At 39.4% G+C, this 24,961-nt stretch overlaps 1 protein-coding gene across 1 annotated transcript in view; it reads left to right on the plus strand.

Moving 5' to 3' along the window:
- NEK5 (NIMA related kinase 5) overlaps positions 1-24,400 on the plus strand; it is a 29,645-nt gene extending 5,245 nt beyond the window's left edge. Inside the window, exons 5-21 of the mRNA XM_075086180.1 lie at positions 45-115; positions 3,183-3,269; positions 4,382-4,436; positions 7,144-7,344; positions 7,432-7,513; positions 9,148-9,284; positions 12,714-12,913; positions 14,228-14,294; positions 14,636-14,755; positions 15,998-16,081; positions 17,993-18,073; positions 18,913-18,981; positions 19,795-19,918; positions 20,099-20,230; positions 21,290-21,427; positions 23,510-23,624; positions 24,025-24,400. Coding sequence (XP_074942281.1) covers positions 45-115; positions 3,183-3,269; positions 4,382-4,436; positions 7,144-7,344; positions 7,432-7,513; positions 9,148-9,284; positions 12,714-12,913; positions 14,228-14,294; positions 14,636-14,755; positions 15,998-16,081; positions 17,993-18,073; positions 18,913-18,981; positions 19,795-19,918; positions 20,099-20,230; positions 21,290-21,427; positions 23,510-23,624; positions 24,025-24,277 — 2,016 coding nt within the window. The 3' untranslated portion in view covers positions 24,278-24,400. The remainder of the gene's footprint in view (positions 1-44; positions 116-3,182; positions 3,270-4,381; positions 4,437-7,143; positions 7,345-7,431; positions 7,514-9,147; positions 9,285-12,713; positions 12,914-14,227; positions 14,295-14,635; positions 14,756-15,997; positions 16,082-17,992; positions 18,074-18,912; positions 18,982-19,794; positions 19,919-20,098; positions 20,231-21,289; positions 21,428-23,509; positions 23,625-24,024) is intronic.
- Positions 24,401-24,961: the final 561 nt, after the last annotated feature.

The raw sequence follows: 24,961 nt of genomic DNA on the forward strand, positions 1-24,961 counted from the left end.
TGCCGTGTTTCATTTTTGCATACCAGTTTTGGTTTTATTTGCAGAACATTTTTCTTAGCAATAATGGAAAGGTAGCAAAGCTTGGAGACTTTGGCATAGCAAGACAGTTGAACAGGTAAGCATCTTTTTTAATTAGTCTGTGAGCTATACAATATAGGGCTGTTTATGAATGTTCAGAATGCAGCCTGAATGTGCAGACTCTTTGTGGGTTGTGCTTGTTCAAGAGGTCTGAGATACAAAGGGTCTGATACCACATTTTTTTCTGTTATCCTAAACCACACCATCCTGCACGAAACCACAGATATATCTAGCTTAGTAACTGGACTTCTGTTATATATAGGCCATAGGGTGGGGAAGCCCCAGCCTTTCCCTGTTCTCTGTGGAACTGAGATAAAGGCATTCTGGAGGTACAGCTCCTGCTCTTGCAGCCATTGATAACCACTCCTGGACCCCCATAAAAAAGGAAGTGAAGAGCCTTAAAAACTTAGAAAAGAGTATAAGAAAAGAGTTTTTACAGATTTTCTTTGTATGTCCTCCAAGACTGTGCCTATATTAATTTTTAAAAAAGGGCCAAAACTCACTGTCTGGGCCTGAGAATAAATGGGATGGTATGGCTTGCATCCATATGGCTAAACTTTGTTCTCCCAAAGACAGTGTCCTTATCCATATCATTATATCATCCCAGTACCTGACACCAAAAATATTTGCATTTTGGGATATAAGTTTCATGATTTTTGTGTATACTGAAGCATAATCTCCACCTGTAATTTGAGTTCACTCCCATCAATAACTACAAAGCTGTTTCCTCCGCTCTTTCATTTGCCCCTCAGATTTCACCATCTGTTTCAGTGCTGACCTCACAGCTTCTGTGTGATTCACTGTTAATATCTTCTGATAATATCTAATAACTACTAATATCTTTACTGACTTTGGGGACGAGGTTGGCCTATCCTGTGTAGTGGCTAGGTGTTGCCTAGGAGAGTGTGTGTGGCCAAAACATGCCAGGGGGCATGCTAACAACAGAACAATGCTTGAATTTGATCTCTTTTTGAGCTGCTTGATTATCTTTGACCTTGGCAGGATATTGTGGCTTAGGAGATCCACAATTTAATCAAGTATTATGTGGAGAGGTAATTTCCTCTTTTGTTCATTTTGCAGATTGTCCCTATAGTTGCTGAGTCCTTCTCAGTTGCTTTGTACTCCACCTGCTGCAACTCATTTGTTAAAACTTCTCCTATCCCTAAATTAAGTCAATGTAAGTTTAACCACATTTCTGTCTATGCAACATCAGTAAAGAGAACAGATAACTTTAACCAACATAGACATTTTGCTCTTTGTCGTCAGAGGTGCTTAACTGTGCACATGTATTAGGTACCCTTTATGCATTCTTCACATGGGCATACAGCCCATGTAATTTCTGACAAGGCCCCATGAGATTGGCTTTGGATTTAGGCCTACATAACCTTGCAAGTTCAGTGATGCATCAGAGCTAGGCTTGCTAGAGGTTGGAGTATATTGGATTAGCATGTTTGGATAGTGCTTTGATCCTAGCCTGCTCATCTCCAGAGATATGCCATGTCACTGTTCTAGCTGCAGTCTCTGCCAGCTGTCGTGCCTTTGTGGTGTGTTCCTCTGGCAGGCGTAGACCTACTCTCAGTGCCTCAACTCCCCACATGTAAACTATTTATGCAGAAAGTGCCTACCTTCAGAAGTGTGCTGGGGATAATTGCTTCAAGGATTGCTCCTACACATCAGAATAGTATACAGCAGATAGGAAGTAAACCTCAGAATTTGAATGTCCAAGTACAGACATTTTGAAGAGTATTTAATAGGCTTACGTAACAAAATAATTGGAGCTTGATACTACTTTTATTCATATAACAAGTGAATTAAATATCTCAGGATCTCTTTTCCTCCTCCCCTGGGGTATACAAAGGCATTTTCATCTCCATTCCCCAAAATGCACGGTCAGGTCCAATACTTTTACTTGCAGTTTGGTGTCTGTGGCACCTCTGGCACTCAGACTTCATAAACGCTACAAAGAGCGTGTCCTGGTTTTGGCTGGGATAGAGTTAATTTTCCTCCTGGTACCTGTGCTAGTACACCTAGTGCTGTGTTTTGTGTTTAGTATGAGAATAATGTGATAACACACTGATATTTTAGTTGTTGCTAAGCAGTGCTTATACTAAGTCAAAGACTCTTCGGCTTCCCGTGCTTTGCCAGTGAGGAGGTGCACAAGAAGCTGGGAGGGAGCATAGCCAGGACAGCTGACCCAAACTGGCCAAAGGGATATTCCATACCATATGACATCATGCTCCAGTATATAAAGTGTGGGGAGTTGGCTGGGGCAGGCAGCGATCACTGCTCGGGGACTGGCTTGGCATCAGTCAGTGGGTCTAAGTGGTTGCCTCACTTATTTTTCCTCTCTCTTTTTTTTTGTTTTCCTTTCCATTACAATTTATTATTGTTGTTATTGTTTTATTTTATTTTATTTTACTCTACTCATTAAACTCCTCTTATCTCAACCCACGAGTTTTGTCACTTTTGCACTTCCGATTCTCTCCCCCATCCCAACTGGGGAATCACACACTCTGTGAAGATCTGTTTCTCTCCGTGGACTTCCCAGTGACTCCTGATGACACCCACAGAGTAGATATCTAAAAGCAAGTGAAATGAATCCAATGCTATTTTGTCTACACCCTCACAATTGAGCACCAAGGATGGAACTAGAATACATTTACTCCTCTATTAGTTTCTGAGTAGCACTTTCTCCTTCTGCTGTTTCTGGCTTGTGTGACTGATGACCACCTCCCATAGTCTTACTTCAGTGAGTACGTTGGAGATTTCTGCTATCTTGCTGTGTCTTTGACAGCTTTCAGGATTCTGTGTTAATGGTAAACATTCCTTGAAAATGCTGATTACAGTGCTGGTGAACGTGGGGAAGAGAGAATTTTTGTGATTTCTGTTGAAGTGCAAACACTATCCACTATTAAAGTCGTTGGTCATTTTTACACAGAACTGGGAAATACTTTAGTTTTTCTTGGAGTGTTCCATTATTTAGCTATTTGGAGAGCAGAGATAATGTCCCCCACGGACATTTCACCTGGGGCAGAGAAGCCTTGAGTTCAATTGCTTGTAACTTTTTCAGTGTGTAACTCTTTTTGTTCGTTGTGTTTCATTAGCACTATGGAGTTTGCCCATACTTGTGTAGGGACCCCGTATTATCTGTCACCTGAGATCTGTGAAAATCGACCATATAACAATAAAACGTAAGTCACTGTCTTTCCTTCATATGCTTGTGCATGAGGGCATGCAGGCACGAGAGAACTTATTTTAGTAATATCATGGTTTAAATCACTATTCCTGCAGGGCAGGAATTTTCCGCGCCACACTTTGTGAAGTTTTGTATTATTTTATACAATAACTAGGTGCATCAATTGTATACAACTATGTTATACTATACAACATTGTCAGCTGTATTTTGACTCACAATGTCTGGAGTATAGCAATCATGAATTTGTTGTGATTGATCTACAGGCTTAACATAATTATATTTTTTGGTTTTACAAAATTACTTTTAGTTTAAAGTTCAATCTCATTCTTTTTTAATGCTCCTTCTTAGTAGTGGCGTGAAATGTAAAATAGATTTTTTTCCCTTTGCTTTATCTGGTTCTCCATCAAATACTAAATTTCTCTCTGTGTTTCCAACATATAATAACCAAGGCAAGTATGGATCTTTTCAGTTCCAAGTTTATGAAATTTTGAAGCACTCATTTGTGATTTATAAAAATATACTAAAATGAAAGCTGCTAGGTTGGCAATTCTGGAACTTAGTAGCAGCCACCTGCAGGAAAGACAGACAGGTCTAAGAACTGCAAGGGTTCACTCAGGCTTAACACAAAATACCAAAATAACACGCTGAGAAACACTGAAAAGTCAGGAGCTGAGTGAGCTTGACCCCCTTTTCTGTGTGTGGGATGTGATCAACACCAAATATCCTGGAGCCCAGACTAGCATCTCAGCTCTAAGGTGCTATTCATATAAGTTTACTCCCTTACTGTCTCCTTAACTATCAAGTCAGCCAGAAATATCTTTGTCCTTCATCCTGCTAGGAATATTAAGTAGGCATTCTTTATGTCAGGTGCCTTTTCCAATGATAAATGTAGTCCTTAGTTAGGTAGCATAGAAACATTGGTACCACAGCTAGAAAGAATTTTCAGGTTGTTCTTTTCAGTGCATCTTAAGAAAAATTAAAAGTTGCACCAATATTAATCTGTGATGGAATAATGTTAATAATTTGAAAGCTGAGATTAGGTGCTGATTACATGTATGAAAATATCATAGTCTTTCCCCTGAAACTTTAATTGCTTTTTCTTCACAGAGATATTTGGTCTCTTGGCTGTGTGCTTTATGAGCTATGTGCACTAAAGCATCCTGTAAGTACCATGGAATCAGATCAATATCATATTATTAAAACAGACAGTGGGCAGCCTGCAAAAACTGTAGTAATAATAGTCATAGAATCACAGAATCATTAAGGTTGGAAAAGACCTCTAGGATCATCAAGTCCAACCACCAACCCTTCACTACCTTGCCCATGCCCTGAAGTGCCACATCAACATGTCTTTTAAATACCTCCAGGGATGGTGACTCCACCACTTCTCTGGGCAGGACGTTCCAATGCCTGACCACTCTTTCAGTAAAGAAATTTTTCTTAATTTCCAATCTAAACCTCCCCTGATGCAGCTTGAGGCTATTTCCTCTCTTTCTATCACTAGCAACTTGGGAGAAGAGGCAAACACCCACCTCGCTACAACCTCCTTTCAGGTAGCTCTAAAGAGCAATAAGGTCTCCCCTCAGCCTCCTCTTCTCCAGGATAAACACCACCGGTTCCCTGAGCTACTCCTCAGAAGACTTGTTCTCCAGACCCTTCACCAGCTTTGTTGCTGCTCTTTGGACACACTCCAGCACCTCAATGTTCGTGTAGTGAGGAGTCCAAAACTGAACACAGTATTCGAGGTGCGGCCTCACCAGTGCCGAGTACAGAGGCACGATCACTTCCCTGCTCCTGCTGGCCACACTATTCCTGATACAAGAGAGGATGCTGTTGGCCTTCCTGGCCACCTGGGCACACTGCTGGCTCATGTTCAGCCAGCTGTCGACCTACACCCTGGGTCCTTCTCTGCCAGAAAGCTTTCCAGCCACTCTTCGCAAGCCTGTAGTGTTGCATGGGGTTGTTGTGACCAAAGTGCAGGACCCGATACTTGGCCTGGTTGAACCTCGTACAGCTGACCTCAGCCCATTGATCCAGCCTGTCCAGATCCCTCTGTAGAGCCTTCCTACCTTAAGCAGACCAACACTCCCTACCCAACTTGCTGTTATCTGCAAACTTACTGAGGGTGCACTCGATCCCCTTGTCCAGATCATTGATAAAGGTATTAAACAAGACCAGCCCCAACACTGAGCCCTAGGGAACACCACTTGTGACCGGCTGCCAGCTGGATTTAACTCTGTTCACCACAGCTCTGGGCTCGGCCATCCAGCCAGTTTTTTACCCAGCAAGAATACACCTGTCTAAGCCATGAGCCACCAGCTTCTCTAGGAGGGTACTGTGGTAGACAGTGTCAAAGGCTTCACTGAAGTCCAGGCAGACAACATCTACAGCCTTTCTCCCTCATCCACTAGGTGGGTTACCTGGTCATAGAAAGAGAATTATTCATGGGCAGCTGCTAGAATTATTTTCGATTTACTTACTGATATTAGAGAATGACTGCCAGTGTTTGATTTTTTGGTATTGTGTCTGTTTTGTGCATACTAAAATACAATGTATTATGTGTTTCTATGATTTATATACACACATCCACAGACATACACAGCAAACATACATTTACTCTTTAATAAGTACAAAACTTTTTCAAAAGGCAGATGAACAATTTAAAGAATTGAAGGCAAATTTCAAGTTCAGACTTTAGGCATACGATTTTACTAATTTCTGTTTGAAAATACCAATCTATACTTACTAAAAAGTTTGAAACCTGCACTTCTGTTGCAAGCAATTTGAGCCCCAGAAGCAGTTTCTTAAAGGTTTCATTTTGTTGGGAAGCACATTCGTGTCAGAAGGTGAGATGGCATCTTCAGGAATCTGTGTTGTCCTCAGCATGATCTGAGGCTCGGATAATCCTCAGCCTGTGAGTATTAATGTGGAGAAAGGAACACAGCAGAGACTAATCCTGACAACAGGAAAAGGATCAGATTCCCGGGGCCAGCAGAAGTTGACCTTTTGCTGGGCTTGGATGCGGGAGAAGGCAGAGCAGCACTGATAGGAAGAGCAGTTGTGCTGCACTGAGAGCAAGGGGATACGGCTGAGGAAAATTCCAGATGTCAAAGTGAGAAAATATTCATATTTCTTCTTATGAATGTTAGCCGGTTCATTCTGTATTGCTGCCCATTTTTTAATCTGAAGGCAGGGACTTGATGCTGATGTAGACAGGAGATGCAAGTGAAGTTAAGGCAAATTTTGTTTACAACTCCTTCAAAATAGCCAAGTAAATAAAACAGTAATTTTAGAAAGAAGTTGCATTCAAAACTAGTTTTGCCTGTCTAGAAGGCCCTAAAAACTATATTGATTCTAACCTGTTAAGAGATCTGCTGAACTGAGAGGGCTGAGTTATCTGAGTGGCATCAGTTGTTAAAAATCAGATTATACCTTGGTTCCTGAGAGAACACAGAACACAGAGGCTAAGTTGAGTGGAGTGAGGTTTTGAAGGTGAACAGTGTGAAGATAGTATGTACGCACGTCTCTGCTGAACAGCTTTTGGCAGAATAAATGATGTTTCATTCTGGACAAATTGCTACTGTATGACAGTAGAGTATGAATAAAACTCTTCCAGGTACAAAAGCTATCGGACCTGTTGAGTTGTACAGCTGAAAGAAGTAGAATGTAATGAGAAAATACAATCAGAGACTGGTTATATTAATTTTCCACAGCAAACTGTGGATAGTGAGAAAGGATTTGTGAAGAGATGATTGCATAGCACAGGGCTTCTGTCAGCAAGTACCTTTTTTTTCAAGTTGGGTGTCTAGTCCCTCATTTCTAACCAGCAGTACTTTCTGTCCTCTTTCTTACCATTTTCACTGATTAAGTTTGAAGGCAATAGTTTGCACCAGCTGGTGCTGAAGATCTGCAGAGGACATTTTCACCCAGTGTCTCCCAACTATTCATATGACCTGAGGATATTGATTTCTCAGTTGTTTAAAATATCTCCAAAAGACAGACCGTCTATCAACTCTGTTCTAAGGAAGCCCTTTTTGCAGAAGCTTGTTCTCACTTACTTGCCCTCTGAGGTAAGTGCCTTGTACTGCTGCTTTCTGAGAGAAAAATATGTAACCAAGTAGTATAAACAGTTCTATCAGATACCTTTTTTCTTATAGATAACACCAGAAGAACTCAGTCACACTGTGATACATGGAAAAAGTCCTTCAGCATCACAGCCTCGAGCCAAGCTGATATCAGGTAATGATAGTAATATCATTTAACATTAGTTCAACACTAACATTTGTTAATTATGATATATGTGATGGCTTTAACTTTCTCCAGCAGTCTTTACTGCACATTTTGATACAAGAGTTTTACACAAAGTTAAAAATAAAAAGAGGAGAGAACTGCAACAGCAGAAACATTCACCTCAGACAGTGCATTTCTGTGTTGTTCAGGAAAAGACAACTTTAAGACCAGCTCATTATCAACATTCAGCTAGAAAAGCTGCCATAGGAAAGTGCTGAAACATTAATCTTAATTATTTTAAGAACAGAATGTACAAAACTAAGGGGCTTTGGTCTAGATGCAGTTTAGGTCCATCACATGAAAAACATCCTTACTTCACTTTGCTAAACTATGCACAAAAATGCAAAAATCTTGCAAGAAGTGCTCCATGGTATTTTACAAAATAGAAAAAATTTATTTTACAAAATACTATAAATTAGATTAAACTGTGAGAGACAACGAATTCTGGATTTAGTGCTCATTGATAGATCAGATTGTGTATGCACATTCTTAGAAAACATGAATGAGACTAAATGGTATCTGTATGAACTGCTGAAGTTCTGGCATGTTTCTGGCAGCATAACCTTTTCCTCATTCTGTATTCTTCAGTATATCATAATTATTCCTCAAATTTATCTTTGGGGGTATTAAAGTAGTTTAAACAGATTTGTGAAAATAAACTTATGCGGTTACTTAACTACATTATGGACTTCCCCCCCCCCCCCCCCCAAAAAAAAAAAAAAAAAAAGAGTTCTTCAGTAGTGTAGGAACCCATGCTATTTTGGAAATTACTTTCAATGAGATTTGTCTGCCTTCAGGTCTAATGCAAGTTGGATAGAGGCACCTGAACACCTAAGTCACTTAGGCATTTTCAAAAATATCTATGGTCATACACTCATAATTTTAATATATTTTATCTCCCAGACATGATACTCTCATGATTGTTACTCAGGAAGAATTTAAAACTCACTTAGAAACTACTTAATCCTGGCAAAGACACTACTTTTCATTATTGCAGCTAAGGTGTTTGCAAAATACTGACTGACCCAACTGGAATGGTGTGTACTTTGATTTTCTCCTACATGGGGAACTGATAAGGTATATTTTTCACTTTTCAGCCGTTCTTTCCAAATGTCGCAAGTGCTACAAGATTGTCTAGCAATTTGTTGAATACTGAGGGCTAGGTTTAGAAAGGGAGTGCCCACGCAGGTAGACACCTAGCCTCCAATGACACCTGAGCCTAAGAATTAGACCTCCTATTTTCCGTCCTTGGTACTAACATCAAATCAGCATCCTAGTTTATAGAGGTCTCCCTTTTATTCATTGTGCTTCTTTGCAAAATTCATCAATAAGATCCACTTTACGAGTGACAAATCATGGTGTTTTCAAAAGCACACCAATGTAAGAATGAAAAGCAGAATGCCTAGGAAGTGTGAGGTATGGTGCTGATGACGATAGTGATGATGATGAAAGGATGTAAGGAGTGCTTGTTATCCCAACCTGTCAGCATTAGCTGTATGTACCCTACTATGGTTTGCCACTACATAATCACTAATCATGTAGAGAGCACAGAAGGTAACTTTTTAATCTTTTATTGTTAAAAGCAGATGAACTTCAAAAAAGGAGAGTCCAGGACCAAGTTTCTTCAGAATCTGGAATGGTGGTGCCTGTCAAGAAACAGGAATTATTTCAACGAAATGATTGGAAACCTCCTTCAAGAGGCCAACGGCCTATTTTTCAGGTACTGTGCATCCACATTCTCATAATATTTAATCATCTTCAGAAGGCAAATTCCTGCTCTTAGAAAAGACCCTTTAAAAGGCCTCATTAAGATTTATTAAATTCAGCTTAATGTCTGCTCTAAGTCAGTAGAGACAGTTAGGCACTCCTGAAGCATCAGAAGGTGTCTTAGAAAGCTTAAGTGGGAAACACCAAATTTAGGCTGCTTCACTATGGTCCTTTGTAAGAAAAGGAGTTAGGCATGCTTTGCATTTGCATTTGCACAAAGGCAAATAAACTCTGTGTCTGCATTTTTGCTGTAGAAGCAAATACACTGATCCTCTTACCTCAGACTTTCCGAGAGCTCATTCATGAGCAAAACCACTGGCACCCACTGCTCTTGTTTCAGATACTATTACAACAAACTGGGATCGAACCCTACAACAGAAAGCCCCAGTTCTTCACAGCCACTTGTGTCCCTCCCTTGTTTTCCACCTCCTTTCCTCAGGCTGGATATCAGCTGTATGCTGTCTCCAGCCTCTTCCTTGGCATCGCTTTGTACCTTTACCTTCAAGAGCATGACTTGGGTGCTGGTGAACAGGGAGCAAAGCACATTTAGGATCTGGGAGCTCCCAGCAGTAATTGCACAGTGTGGTTGTGGTGGATTATCTGATGGTGGGGAACTGTGGAGTTCCCAGAACTGCAGCCCTCAAGCAATCACTTACACTACCTATGCATAATACTAGCCCTGTGCAGAATATAGGACTTAGTTTTCCTCACAGTTACATTTGTGCATATCCAATGCAAATTGAGAGATGGATTAAATTAGGAAGGTTAAGTGTCCTTTCACTGTGCACTGCTGTAATCAAAGGCAGAATTTTGTCCACAGTGTTTTGATCTATGAGACATGCTGTAATATTAACACTAGGAAAGTTCCCACATTCTTTCAGCATCCAAATGAAGCAACCAGTTTTCAGGGTTGCAGGGATGCTTGCATAGTGTCATACTTTGAATGTGTTGCTTCAGGATTTGCAGAATCACAGAACGGTTGAGGTTGGCAGGGACCTCTGGATGTCACCTTGTACAGCACCTTGGTCAAGCACGGCCACCTAGAGCTGGTTGCTCAGGGCTGTGTCCGGACAGCTTTTGAATATCTCCAAGGAGGGAGATTCCACAACCTCCCTGGGCAACCCCTGCCAGCGCTCTGTCACCCTCATGGTGAAAAAGTGTTTCCTGATCTTCAGAGGGAACCACTTGTGTTTCAGTTTGTGCTCATTGCCTCTGGTCCTGTCGCTGGGCACCACTGTCCCTGTGTCCTCTCTGCACCTTCCCTTCAGTTATCTATATACATTGATTAGAACCCACCTAAGCCTTCTCTAGGCCTAACAGTTTGAGCTCTTTCAGCCTTTCCTCATAGGAGAGATGCTCCAGTCCCTTAATCATCTTTGTGTCCCTCTGGTGGCCTCTCTCCAGTATGTCCATGTCTCTCTTGTACTGGGGAGCTCAGAACTAGACACAGCACTCCAAGTGTGGCCTCACCAGTGCTGAGCAGAGGGGAAGGATCATCTCCTTTACCCTGCTGGTAATACTTTGTCTAATGCAGCCCAGGATATCATTTGCCTTCTTTGCAGCAAGGGCACATTGCTGGCTCATGGTCAACTTGTTGTCCACCAGGACCCTCAGGTCCTTTTCTGCCAAGCTGCTTTCCAGCTGGACAGTATATGCTGGTGCACAGTGCACACTGCACTTCCCCTTGTTGAACTTCACAAAGTTCCTGTCAGCCCATTTCTCCAGCCTGTTGTGGTCCCTCTGGGTGGCAGCATGACCCTCTGGTCTATCAGCCACTCTTCCCAGTTTTGTCATCATAGAAGTTTATCAAGTTGATCAAGCATGACTTACCCTTTGTGAATCCATGCTTACTCCTCCTGATGATTTTCTTGTCTTTCATGTGCCTGGAAATGTTTTCCAGGATTAGTTGTTCCATCACCTTGCTAGGCGTTAAGGTGAGGCTGACCAGCCTGTCGTTCCCTGGGTCGTTCTTCCTGACCTTTTTGAAGTTATGAGTGACATTTGTTTTCTTCCATTCCTCGGGCACTTCTCCCAGTCACTGCCATCATCGTTCAAAGATAATAGAGAATGGCTTTGCAATGACATCTGCCAGCTCCCTGAGCATTTGTTAGGTGCATCCTATCAGGGCCCATGGACTTATGTTTGTCCAGTTTGCTTATGTATTCACTAACCTGATTCTTCTCCACCAAGGGTATGTCTTGCTGCAGTCTTTTCCCCTAGTCACAGGGGCTGGGATTCCTGAAGGCTGGTCTTGCTAGTAAAGACTGAGGTGAAGAAGGCATTCAGGACCTCAGCCTCTTCCATGACCTGTGTCAGCTGGGCACCTGCTACACTGGTCACAGTTCACAGTCCTCCTCCATTTATTTAGATGGCCTGATTTGTTATCCCTATTGCTTGTAATCACCATGCTTCTGGATACCATACTGTAAAACTTATTTCAATGAGGGACAAGATAAACACATTCTGAGGTTACCTTTTCCTTGGCAATATTATTGTTAGTGGAAAATTTCCTTCTTATGTAGATATGAATTTGTATTCTATTGTAATCTGGATTATACCGTAGATAGATGAGTCTATCTTCCAGGTTCCTAAGAAAGAATAGTTAATGTATTTACCATCTAAGGAAGGGATACCTAGATGCTTTTTAATTTATGTAAGAAAATAAGCCAGATTCAGGATTTTTCTTATACACCATATAAGTGGTTTTTAGTCTCCCACCATGGAAAGGTTTGTGAATGTCTTATATCACTTCTTTTATATCACGCAGTGGCAGCTAGACAATCACTTTCTCTCCATTGTTCTTAGAAGAAATGGAAAAGGCAGTCTTGTCACAAAGTAGAAATACAGGGACATTTCATCACAGTAAGGACTTTGAGAAATGAAAGGCAAGCTCCCGCAGGCACATAATCAAAGAGATGGTGACATGAAGTAGCACAGTGCTCCCCTGAAAGCATCAGTCAATGCATATACTGCCTAAAACTACATCCCAGATTCCCCTTACTCTCACATGTCAAAATAAGATTCTCCTGGAATTCATTCAGTGCTTTAGGCTTCAGAACAGTGAAGTGGCTCTTGGGCAACAACACTACAGTGTGCCAAGCTCCATGCTGATTGACTCACACAACAATATGTTCTACTGCTTAATGACAGGAGCTGATGGAACAGGGGGAAAGGAAAAGACAGTGGTAAGATTACATATGCTGTGAGAAGTTAGGAAGTTTCTGAGTTATATGTGAAAGGATTTGGAAATCTTACACTAACTATACTGTACACAGCCTATATTATAATGCAACTCAGACTGGGAGAAGGACAGGAAGTTAATTCAAGGTTGTACTGATACAAATGAGAACAGGTAAATTAACATCTTTTATTGTATTTTCAGCCACAGAGCTCTGGATTTAAGATGGCAGAAAAGCCAGAAAGTATTAGAGTACATGGCCATTATGGTCATTACTATGATAAGCTTGACAACTTGCAGAGGAAAGCTAATGCACATTATGACCTTTCTCCTATAAGCCAAAGAGTTGAGGAATACTATAAACTAAAAGGACAAGTTGCACCTCCACCCCCACCACCTGACTGGTAAACTTTTCTCACTCTATTTATTAGTGGTAAACAGTCACGCATGTTTTGAGTTATCAGCCTTTCTGGTTTGGTAACACTGGACATGGCTCATTCAGTGTAATTCCTTCTCTGCTTGGTCTTTGATAATTTTTTTACATGTTTATTGCACAATAATATAACTCCTGTTGCTGTCTATCTGGATGATTGAGATTTCATTGTCAAAATGTCTCCCAAATCTCAGCATTTTATTGGGTGAGAGGTAAAACAGGCTCTTTGTCGACTTTCTGATTATATCAAGGATAACTACTGTCTTTCCTTCCACCAGGATCAGAATGATATAAAGACCAAAAGCAGTTCTCCACCTGAGGGAACAGAGTGGGAGGCAGGGCATGCAAATGTTTTTTTTCCTGCAGAACTTGTATTTTGGTTTCAGATATAAAGACCCTTTCCTCAACAGTTTGTTTACTTCAAAGCCTTTCTCTTACAAAGTAGATGTACAACCTTTTTATTACTTTAGAGATTGCCTGTTCATTCCATGATTGGCCATTTTAGGTGTGGATGAGCTTTGAAAATCTTGAGGAAGGAGGGTAAGCAATTTTTAATACTGCCTACTTTCGGATCCTTCCTTTAAGGTTGACCAAATCATTAATTTTCATTCAATGACAACAGTGTTTAGAACGTTTCAGTTAAGAATCATCAGCTTTATATCACTTATATCTTCTTGTCTAAGCTGAGCTTCTAGTGCCTTATTTAAGGACAAAGTTGATTCAGTTTGTCTCCCTGGGGCACAAGGGGATTCTGAAGGTAGGAAATGGAATAAATAGAAATCAGGGAGCTTACAAGTGACTGCTGGTTATTTTATACAAAAAGAGAGAGGTAAATGTTCAGAAACCACAGAACAACATAAATACGAAGTTAGGCAGATAGAATTAGGCACAGAGGAGAAAGGAAATAGAAAAGCTGTTGAATACACAACCTCCATTCTGACAATTTTCACTCATTTTGAGATCAGAAAAAACAACTTTATTTTCATTAACACTTTCAAATACCATTTATCAAATAAAAGGTGGAGAAGGACTTTGCTGCACTCTTCAGAAAGCTAATGTAACTGAAGTAATAGGAAGGGAAATGCCTGAAGTGGATGTGTTTTCTTTATGTTATTTTCCTGTTGTTCCATATTTATAAATATTTTATCTATATTTATATATTCACGTAGTAAAAAGAGAGCCCTGTTTGTCATATGTGATAGAACCTATAGAGAATTATTTGTGCAGAAGATGGCAGAGTCTGTGAAATAGAATGTAGTATATGAACATCACGTTCTTCTCTCAGGCCTTCAGAATATCTTCAAAGGCGTTTTGAAGCCCAACAGTACAAGATTAAAGTGGAAAAACAGCTGGTAAGTAAATACTGCATCATAGAATAAAATCTGTAAAAGCAACTGAATGAAAATCGAAAAGATGAACTGATGTCTCTCTAACAGCAAACAGTAACACTGACAGGTGGAAATTTCTGCTCCAGCTAATTCGTTGATCTGCTCCGCAGTGCTCATTTTGAGGTTTTATTTTCTAATACAAAACTGTAGTGATGTAAAATTCAACTATAACTTTTTCCTCCAAACATATACACTTGCCTTACTGCACTCTTCAGTGGAACAGGGAGAGTGAATTGAGTGAGCACTGAAGGAAAGGATTCTAAATGAAAATTCCTGTGCTCTGGGATTTACTTGTGCATCCATAGGGACTGCGACCATCCTCTGCTGACCCATATCATGACCAAATACAGCATCAGAAAATAAAGGAAGAGCATCTCAGAAACGATCAGCAGGACATGTATAGGAAGAATGAAATGAAAGAACAGGTAAATGAAATATCTTCCTTAGCTGCTTAAAGCTGTCTTCTTACACTCCTTGACAGTAGTATTCTTTACATAAGAATTGATTCTTTTCCATCTGACCACTAGGAAGATATAAGCTGTTTTCATCTGGGTCCATCTTACGTAAAATGGTGAAGATTTGCACAAAAGCTGATGTCCATAATAATTTCATAAACCATGGCCTTTATTTTGATTTCAATTCTACTGAGATTAGAGGAGTTACTGAACAAATTAACGTTGGAGGACAATAGATCCTTACATTTTGAAATCAGCGAAAATAGTCACACATGTATGCATATTCATCGTTCCTAAGTCATACTATGACATTTAGAAAGTGATATACTAGTATGTGATGCATACTACTTCCCTGGTATGTTATAACTTTTGGAGATTATTTTATACAAAAACAATATACTTTTCTGGTTTTGCTTTTGGGTGACAGAGAAAACAAACTGATACTTCTTTATTACATGAACATGCATAAATACATTTAGTCTTTCTATCTTTGATTTATTAAAAAATGCCAGAATAAATATGAATATATTAACTTTTACATAATGGTCAGACTTTGGAATAAAAACATACTCATCATGTACACATTCTTCAGAGACTATTGCTGTTTAGTTCCACAAAGTCTGTACTAAATATGCCAAAAAACGAAATTTTACAGACCTGTCCATTTGTAACATGGGCAAATTCGGATAGACTCTCACATAAAGAGTAACAGAGACGTCCTTAACACAGAAATCATCTTTTGGTCATATTTGAAATTTTTTCTTCAAAGCATAGGAATGTTGAATCTTCTCCAAGAAAAGATTACCAGGTTTTGTTTCATTATGGGGAGGAGGTTGCAATACAATAAATATTACACATTTTTTTTGTGCTCCTGATTTCCAGTCCTCTCTTTTTGAATTGCAACCTTAGAGCCATTACTCAGACAGCCCTTAGGTTATTCTTGGAATTAACTGGTTTAGGTATTATTCTACAGAAAAGCTAGCATGAAACAGTCTGGAAAACTTCAGAAAGGTTAAAGTCTGGAAAAGTTGTAACTCCAAAATGTCCTTTAGCAGGAAGTATCAAGCAATCTCTAAAATTGGCGGTAAAGGACACTGATCCCTTTTTCTTATATATACACAGTTTAATATCCATAGAATATTTTGTTTAGCTAGTGTTATTTCTGTATGTATTTCTAATACATATGTATTCTACCTTACTGTTTTTTAATAGGAATACCTGAAACAATTGCAGAAATTTCGGGAAGAGTACCACAGCGATATGAGAGCATTCAAATTTAGAGCAGGAGTACTCCAGGTAAGAAAGTTCAAACATACACACAGTATTTCCTTTTTCTTTTTTTAGCTAGTACACTTAATTAGAAATTGAAATGAACATTTTATAAAAATGTTCCCTAGGACAATCAAAAAATACAAGATAAAACCTATCTTGTGAGGCAAGGGAAAGCTGAGGACCAGTCTGAAACCAAGGATACAGCTGGAACAGGAGAAGAATCACTTCATGTATCAGTACCATCTCCTATCCTAAACAGAACTTTTTATACAAGTTCCTCATGGTCTTTGATTCACTCTCTGTGACAAATCTGAAAAACACTAAAGCTTAAATGTTACCTGATGCTTGCACTGTATGTGGAAGTCTCCCTAGGTTCCCTTTGCAAATAGCCTGGAAAGTTTCTTTGGCTGAGTCCTGACTTGTTTTGCTAATTATTCTTCATCTGTAAATATGAGGATGTACTTTTACTTAATTTCTTTTTGTGGTATGTTTCTTTTTCTTGCTGTCTGAGTGAGGTAAAGAAGCAGCCACTCACAGTGCAGATCTTCATGAGAAATCTCTGCAGAAGACGCAGCAATTCATGAGAGCCCAGAGTAGCACTGTGTGGGAAGTGAGAATCCAGTTTTATGTGGACTCCTTACTTAAACAATAACTGGGGAGAAGCAGGAGAAAGAGGCAGAGCAAAGCTTTCCAGCCACGGGACGACTCCGCTTCTTTCTCATCAAATACCACCAAAGCAGCTACTGGAATGGATTTTCAGAATTGTTCCACTTCTACATTGCAATATTGGCATTATGAACACCAGATGAGGTTTCCAGACCACATGGAGTTCTGCAGCAAAAAGTTCACTTTTCCTTAAGTGTAATGAATGAAAACCTCAATTTATGAAAATTAATCTCAGTGTGCGAATTCCTAGTCTGTTCTGAAGGGCAAACAGCCCTGATCTAGCTGCTAGGATTCTTCAGTCTAGATTGCCTCCTGTGGTGTAAGGCTTCCTGCACTTGTTCAGTAGCAAGGGGCAGGCTTCCACGTAAACCAGTGACAGACACTGCAACTGGAACTTTGGCCAGACCTGCCCGTATTAGTAGCATTCCCTTCAGTGATTTTCATGGATCCTGGATCTGGCTTTTAGTAAAATGAATTCATACATCACTTAGTGGGATAAGGTAGGTTATAGGCAGCCAGAGCCACGATAGGACAGAAATTATATTCTCAGTGAGTTAATGGGAAATGCATGATGACGAAAAAGAAACACTAGATTTTGCACCTGCTTGATGTCACCTTAGTTCATCGGTACTCCATCTACTGGAGAAACTGCAGAGATATTTTTAAGAAGTAAAATCTGTGAATTGTTGTGGTTTCACCTGAGGTTGAGGAGGTGCCCTAATTGCAGCAGATCCCTGAAGGAGCTGCATACAATTATTTGCTTTGCTTTTATCTGACAGGTTCTAACATAGGACATATGAATATGAAAAAGGGTAATGAAATATTTTCAGATGTTACCAGAAAACAGCATACTATGCAACATGGCTATACTTTCTACAGGCTTAGGCTTCCATTATAATCTTGATATTCATCACTTTCCAAGTTTTCCAGAATGAAATCAGCCTAAATCATCTTTCATACGATCATAAAAAATAGAAGATGTATTATTTATTTCTTGACACAGTACTGTATCCTCCAAACATAGGGTTTTGAAAAATCAGAGGTTTGCCCCTAATACAAGGTTTCCTATCTTTCTATTTGACAGATAAGCCAGAATTATGTCTTCCAGTATTAAAGTCTAAACAAGACAACGAATGGGATATTCTTACAGATATTTATATACAAGGAAATCAGTTTACTACTTGAACAAGTCTTTTTTTACAGGGTGTACACATATTCTGGTTCCAAAGAGTGTAGTTTAAAGTTGTTGGGGTTTTTTTCTCCTTCCAGGACATGGAAGAAAACCTTAAACATGTCAGACTCCAGGATAGGCAAGACCAAAAAAACTTAGAAAAGAAACATAACAGAAAGGTATCCATCCTTATTGTTGTAATTTTTTTCCATTTTCTTCTTAAATGTGCACATTTCAAATGATTGTGTTACCACAGTAACTCTGGAAATCAAGTTATTTGAGAGTCAATTGAAAGTGCTGGTCTACTGTTTGTTAAAAGTTTATATGGGAAGATTGAATGACTAAGAAAATAAATGCATAGCAGAGCTTTCTGATCATTTGAGGGAGACTCCCTTTAGATATTTCCAGGTAGTAATCAATACCTGGCCACTCATCTTTATATCAAACTGCATTAGTAGTGAATGGAAACTCATGCTTACTCAAATTTTAAGTGAAGTCAAGGCAGGCTGCTAATTTCTTAACATTTTTTTATAAAACATTATTCTCTGTAGTGCTTTTTAAATTGCAGAAGGGGGTCGGAATTGAACGGAAATGCATATACGGTGTCAGGAAGGTTTCCAACCGTAAGATCGTTGTGAAGTGTACTAAAGGTCTTTTGTGAAATACTGCATGGAAGCAGTACAGTATTCAAATTTTAGTACTGGTTGAGAACCAGCTGTAAGAACCAACTCGGTTTATGGCAAGGATTTGAATTAAGTGATTATCAAAGACACCATTCCTTAAAATAAAAAGTGGATGCAATAGTATGAAAATAGCCATAAACTATATTTGAAGAAGGCTTTTTTTTTGTCCAATTTGTTCAACTTTGATCTCATTTAATAGAAGAAAAATATTGTTAAATAAGTTATTTTCAATAAAAGAATAACTTGCAAGTTTGTAGTTCCATATAAGCTGTGTACATTTAATTAAATGCTTTAGTTAATAAAATAAGTAAATGAAGTGTGTGAATTCTCTTCAGGGAGGAGTAAAGTTTGAAATTAATTTAGATGTATGTGTTCCTGAGGAAGAGAGCATTCAAGAAGCAGAGGTACGTTGTAGTTATATTCAAAAGCATTTACATTAGTAATCTGAAACCATGACAGTAGCTCCATGATCTAAGGTTTAATTGTTCCTTTACCATCATCCTCTACCTTTGTTATAATGAAGCTTCCTATTGAGGGTTTGTTGACATTTTGCGTGTATCTGGCCTTCTTCAAGAGGATAATTGCTTAGAAGAAAATTGGATATCTGGGTCAATCTTTCACATGGTAAAAGATGAAGTAGTGCAGATATTTAAATTTTGTAAACTGGGCTGAGGGGAAGAACTCATCTCAAAAATGAGTTAGTTTGCAAATGGCAAATTTGATTTGTGAATTGTTTTAGTACAGTTCTGTTTCTTTTCGCTGGTGTTACATCACAAAGCAAGAATAATACTCTGATGAATCAGCTGTTTTTTAGAAAAAGTGGAGTGAGACCACAGACATTATGTGATTTCATTTATTAAAATGCCATGTCTGACTGATGAACATGTACTAGCTATCTATTAAGATTTTTATTAGTATGTTAGAATTTTAAAAACATTTGTAGCAGCAACAAAAAATAGAATTTCTTTCTAGTATGGATATTCTTCATTTATAAAGCACTATATTGTCATACTGTTGTTTCATGTCTCTGCAGAGCACCATGCAGCCCTCTGACATGCCAATCACAATGTGACATTGAAGTTCTGCTGCTTCACTTTCTGTAACACATTTTGCCTGTGCATGTCTGAGAATGTCTGGCAAACACAATAAAATAAGAAGTGATTAGTTATTGACCCATATTTGTTTTCTCTTTCCAGAGTAACCTCTTGTTTTTTCAGGTACTAGATAAAGTCAGTGAGACTTTAACTTTCGTGGATGATGAGAATCTTAAGGAGGAATTGGTGGAAGTTTATGAAGATCATATGGACAGAGCTTTGGAAGAATTTTCTGGATACCAAACAGGTATTTCTGGGAGAAATGCAATGCTGAGTGTTAATCCTGAAAATTACTTAGGTAAATTCAGTAACTCCAGGCTATAGCAAGCTTCTCTGATGAACTGTAATATCGCATAATATTATAATCACCCTGCAGTCTACTTTAAAAAAATGAAATAGCTTTGCCTCCTCTTTTTCTTCCCCTTAGAGTCCAATGATATTGGTGATACCAAAGAAAACAGAAAACATTGGCAAGCTGGAGCCCCTCAAACACTACTGAATTTTTTAGCGGATGCTGATGTTACTTCAGTATGTCCTACTTTGGCCGAAAATGAACTTGGTAAGAAAGTTTTGGGTTTCGATACATGAAAGTAGAGAGTTGCTAAAATTTAGCCAGACTACTTACAGACCTTTGCCAAAAAAAATCCATACCAGAGTGTTCACATGATCTGGCAGGCTTTTAACTGCAGGACTTCATAATACCTGAGGTTATTGTATGTGTTAGACCATAGAATGCAGTCATCATGTTCCTCTCTGTCTAATATTGCAATCATGTCCTGCTGCTCATCACTCTGTGGCCTGGGTAACAAGGGCTGAAAATGCCAGTCTGTGCAACTAATCAACACCACTTTCTTGGGCCTCGAGTTGATGAAACAAGAACTGAGGCAGCCAGTTGCCAGCACAACCCCAGAGTGTGGCAGAGTTCTGGTTTCCCAGTCCACATACTAGTGTTGCTACACAGTCACAAGTGCATCCTCACACAGGTGTGGCTGTGGTGATGCTCCTTTTCAGAAGAAGCTAACTGCTATGTTTCTTACAGTACCAGTGCCTGTACTCCCAGGCAGCCAGGTATCTCTGTGACTGGTTGCTGCAAACGAGGGGTTCTTCAGCATTCCAGCATGCTCCCAACACCATAGATACACAGAAATGACCTGAAGAATTTGTGTGGCCAGTGAAGACAGAGCAGAATATTGTTAATATGCCACTCCTTGTTCGTTCTGCCTTAGATGTAAAAGCATAGGGCACAAGAGAAGCAGGAACTTCTTTGAAGCCTTTTCAGCCCCAAGAAGTCAACACGTTTGAGAACAAGAACTGCTCAATGAAGCTGCGCCTGTCTATTCCAGGCCTAATAATCAGTTACTTGAGATTTTACTTTATTAAAACCAGTGTTAAAAATTTTTAGTGCCAAATAGCCCAAACTATTTTTTATTTATGGTATCAATCAGACCAAATACTTACAAAAAATTCAGTATTCCAAAAGGGAAAAAAACCCAAACAGGATTCCATCATTACACAAAACAAAGAAATAAGCGTTAAGACTAGAAAGTGTGAATCTGACAGAAGACAGTGCCAAGCCACAGTCATGCTTTCGTGACCTGAGAACCTTCCTGTTCTTCAGCTGACAGTGATGTTCTGCCTGAAGACATCCCAGAAAACAGGAAGCAGTGGAAACAAACGCCACCAAGGACACTCCTGAACATCTTAGCAAAAGCAGAGCTGTCTAATGACTCCCTCATCCAGCTTGAAGAGGAAATAGGTAGGATGTTTGTTACTGTAAATTCTACAGATTTTCTTTAGTGTGTTATTTCTTCTACCATTGGCAGAGGCTCTGTGTTGGGAAAAAGTGTTTAAAGCAGTTAGCAAACTAGAACATGGGCAGCCTGTCCCAGCAGCCACTGCTCCCTGTCCTGTCACAGTGAAAGGCCTCTTTCAGGATGCTGCTGTTTCCAATAGCAGGGAGAAGGGCAAGCCCTACTTACCAGCTATTACTTCATATAGAATAATTTCATTTTGTCGTGGTTCAGCCTCAGCTGGCAACTAAACACCACGCAGCTGCTCGCTCACTCCCCCCGCAGTTTAATAATTACAATAAAATAATTATAATAATGATTATGATAATAATGACAATAATGTGAATATAATAAAATGGAAAATGAAAAAAAAAGGAAAAAAACCCCACAGAAACACGAACGATACAGCCGCTCACCACCGCCGACTGACGCTGCCCATCCCCGAGCCGCGATTGCTGCCTCCCTCCCCCTGCCAGCTCCTCCCCAGTAACATGCTGGGCATGACGTTACATGATATGGAATATCCCTTTGGTCAGTTTGAATCCGCTCTCTTAGCTGTGCCCCCTCCCCTCCCGGCTTCTTGTGTACGGGAAGCTGGAAAAGTCCTTGACTAGTACAAGCGCTACCCAGCAACAGCCAAACATCTGTGTGTTATCTCAACATTTTGTTTCATGCTAAGTTCAAAGCACAGCACTATGCCAGCTAGAGTGAAGAAAATTAACTTTAGCCCAGCTAAAACCATGACAGTATCCACCCCTTATTTCTTGGGTAGACAAGTAAGCTACTACTGCCAGCAAGTTGGAAGATACCACAAACCTGGATTTAGCTCCTGCGATTGTTGAAGAACCCTGTAAAAAACATTTATACAAATACAACTATTTCTGTAGAACAGCTGTAAATTGTAGTACATGATGGCTTAGGCTATGGCAGTGACTTACTTTACAGCGTGGTCCATGCTGATACAGCTGACACTGAAATTGATTCGAGCTCACTTACGCTGCAGCACACGTTGCTCAAGTAACGGACTGTTTTAAAAATGACATGTACTTTGCATCAAAGTTGTTAGCAGAAAAGCCAGAGTATTTTTCGTAGAAAGAGGCAGTAAATGTAACCGGACATTGTGTTTTTATGCACAACTGACAATCTACTGAACACATAATTGGATGACAGGACTTTTAAACCAGCTAAATTGTACCTGCCAAGTTTCAACATCTTAATGGATTGTGATAGTTATCTTGCATTTGCAAGTGTGCAGTCAGCACTTGCCTGCTAATTATGCCTCACATATGCGTTTTCTTATAGTATAACGAGTTCTTTTAAAACTGCCCCATCCTGAAGGCCAAACCAGCTAAATCTCTCTCCTAAGACTACCTTTATAGCTTACACATTAAAAAAAATCCCCAAACCCAGAAAATGAAATTCAAACCATTTTTCACTAATGTCAGCAGTTCATAGGGCTAAAGCAAGAATAAGGTCACACAGGTGTGTTATTTGCTGCTGGTTTTATTGGTTTCATGTATTAAAATACAGCATTCTCTCAATGCCCAGTTCTGCCCTGCTACTCAAGCTGACATTGTGGAGCTTGAGTCTGACATTTAGTCTTCATACTAAAACAACTACTAGCATTGTTCTCCTACCTTCAGATCAGGGTTGCCCTTCAGTCTTGAAAGCAAGCATTTTTAGGGAACCACAGCTACATCCAAGCAGCAATTTTCAGTCTTTCCCAAAGAGTACTCCCATAAGTTTTCCACTGAAAATGCAGACCCCTGTATTGGGAACATAAACCTACTAGTAACAGATCACCTTTCTTACTTAACTCTTATAGTCCTTTGGTTATGCTCTACAAGCACACTAGGTTCCACCCAGTGGAAGTCACAAGCCACTGACTAAAACACCTGTGATCAAGAATAACAGAGGCACGGTGTTTACATTGCAGTAATTTGAACAACAGCAACAAAATTCAAGCATTTACTTCTTTGCTATTACCTTACATACACTTTTATAGTTAGCTCATATACAAATAAAGGAACGTTTCTCTTCCTCTCCAGAAGGGAGATTAACTATGTTGCTTCCAAAAGAAAACAAGGAAGATAATTCAGAAACATACTCCGCTGTTGCTGTTGCTGAAGGCAGACTTGAGCCAAGATCAGATGATGAAGACACGTAAGTCAAGCACTTCTGAAGAAAAATCCATACAACTGAACAGTTTTTATGAAATGACATGTTGCATTGCCTAAAGCTTTTCTGTTCTTTTAAATTCATAAATGAAGAAACTTATTTTACTGAGTCTGTTAATTTAATTCTGTAATTTAGTATGTCACATGCCAACGCTGCCATTAAAAATGTTATGCAGAAGTATTAACGTGGCTTTACAACTCCTGTTCTCTTACCTTATAAATACAGGTAAAACAATCTCATGGAGAAAGAATAAACAGCTCCATTATGCGTGTAGCTTGTATATATTTTAAAAGTAATTTCAAAAAAATCTGAAAGGCCTTGAAACGAGAAAGGATTGTAACAAATATACATTTAATTAATATAATTATCTTGTTTTGCTTTACAGAAATTTTGAAGACTCTGAAGATGAACTGAGACATGAGCTGGAGGAGTCTCTGGGAAAAGTGGCAACTTCTCCAGCAGAGAGAACTGTGGAGTCTCCCATCCTTTCAATAAATAAAGGTCAAACAGATGAAGAAAAGATGAGTCTACCCCACAGACTACTTGGAAAATCTGATGATGATTTAGAAAATAACCGTGGGTTATTTAGTGTTGACACACATACTGTAAAAGGCAAGCAGGAAGTACGGGCCACCTAGAACACTAGCATGGTTACTGTTTCAAACCTTTAACTTGCTTGAAATTTCAGCCACATGGGTAACAAAATTTAGGGATAGCTGACATTAAATGCCCAGTAAATCAACTGCTTTTCAACAGTGCTAAACACTCAGTTAAAATAAATCAAAGTTTGTTGCTCTTTTGTTTAAAAGGAAAAAAAATCAGGCTACTTTTCAGATGTCTAAACATTGAAAAATCCTGATCCACACTAAACCACACTTTCATCTTTATTATTCTTAACTACCTGGGACATCTCTGACAACACTTGCTTGAGAAAATTTCTGATTGCACGCTCTAATTCACTGTGCCTGTATCATGTAAGGAAGTCTCCTGGTCAGTGCAGTGTATTTCCCTAGCTCCACCAACTCCTGGTTTTAAGAAACTCTTCCAGCTTTTCACAATCAATCTCTCTGTACTGCCAATACAGCTTTGGAATCCATAGTTTCATTTACACAGTACTGACCTTACATAGTATCACCAGCTGCTCAGCAGTTTTATATAGTAGCAGTAAAAAGGTTTATTAGCACCATGAGAATTGTGCTTGGGGAATCCAAGTCCTAAGGCAATATGGAATAGTGGGTTCTTCTGACCATGTATTTTCATATGGAAAATGTCATATAATCCAGGTGAAGTTGAAATAGAGAGAAAAACACATTCTAAAGGCT

The sequence above is a fragment of the Phalacrocorax aristotelis genome, chromosome 1 (assembly GCF_949628215.1).
Source record: "Phalacrocorax aristotelis chromosome 1, bGulAri2.1, whole genome shotgun sequence".
Taxonomy (NCBI): Eukaryota; Metazoa; Chordata; class Aves; order Suliformes; family Phalacrocoracidae; genus Phalacrocorax; species Phalacrocorax aristotelis.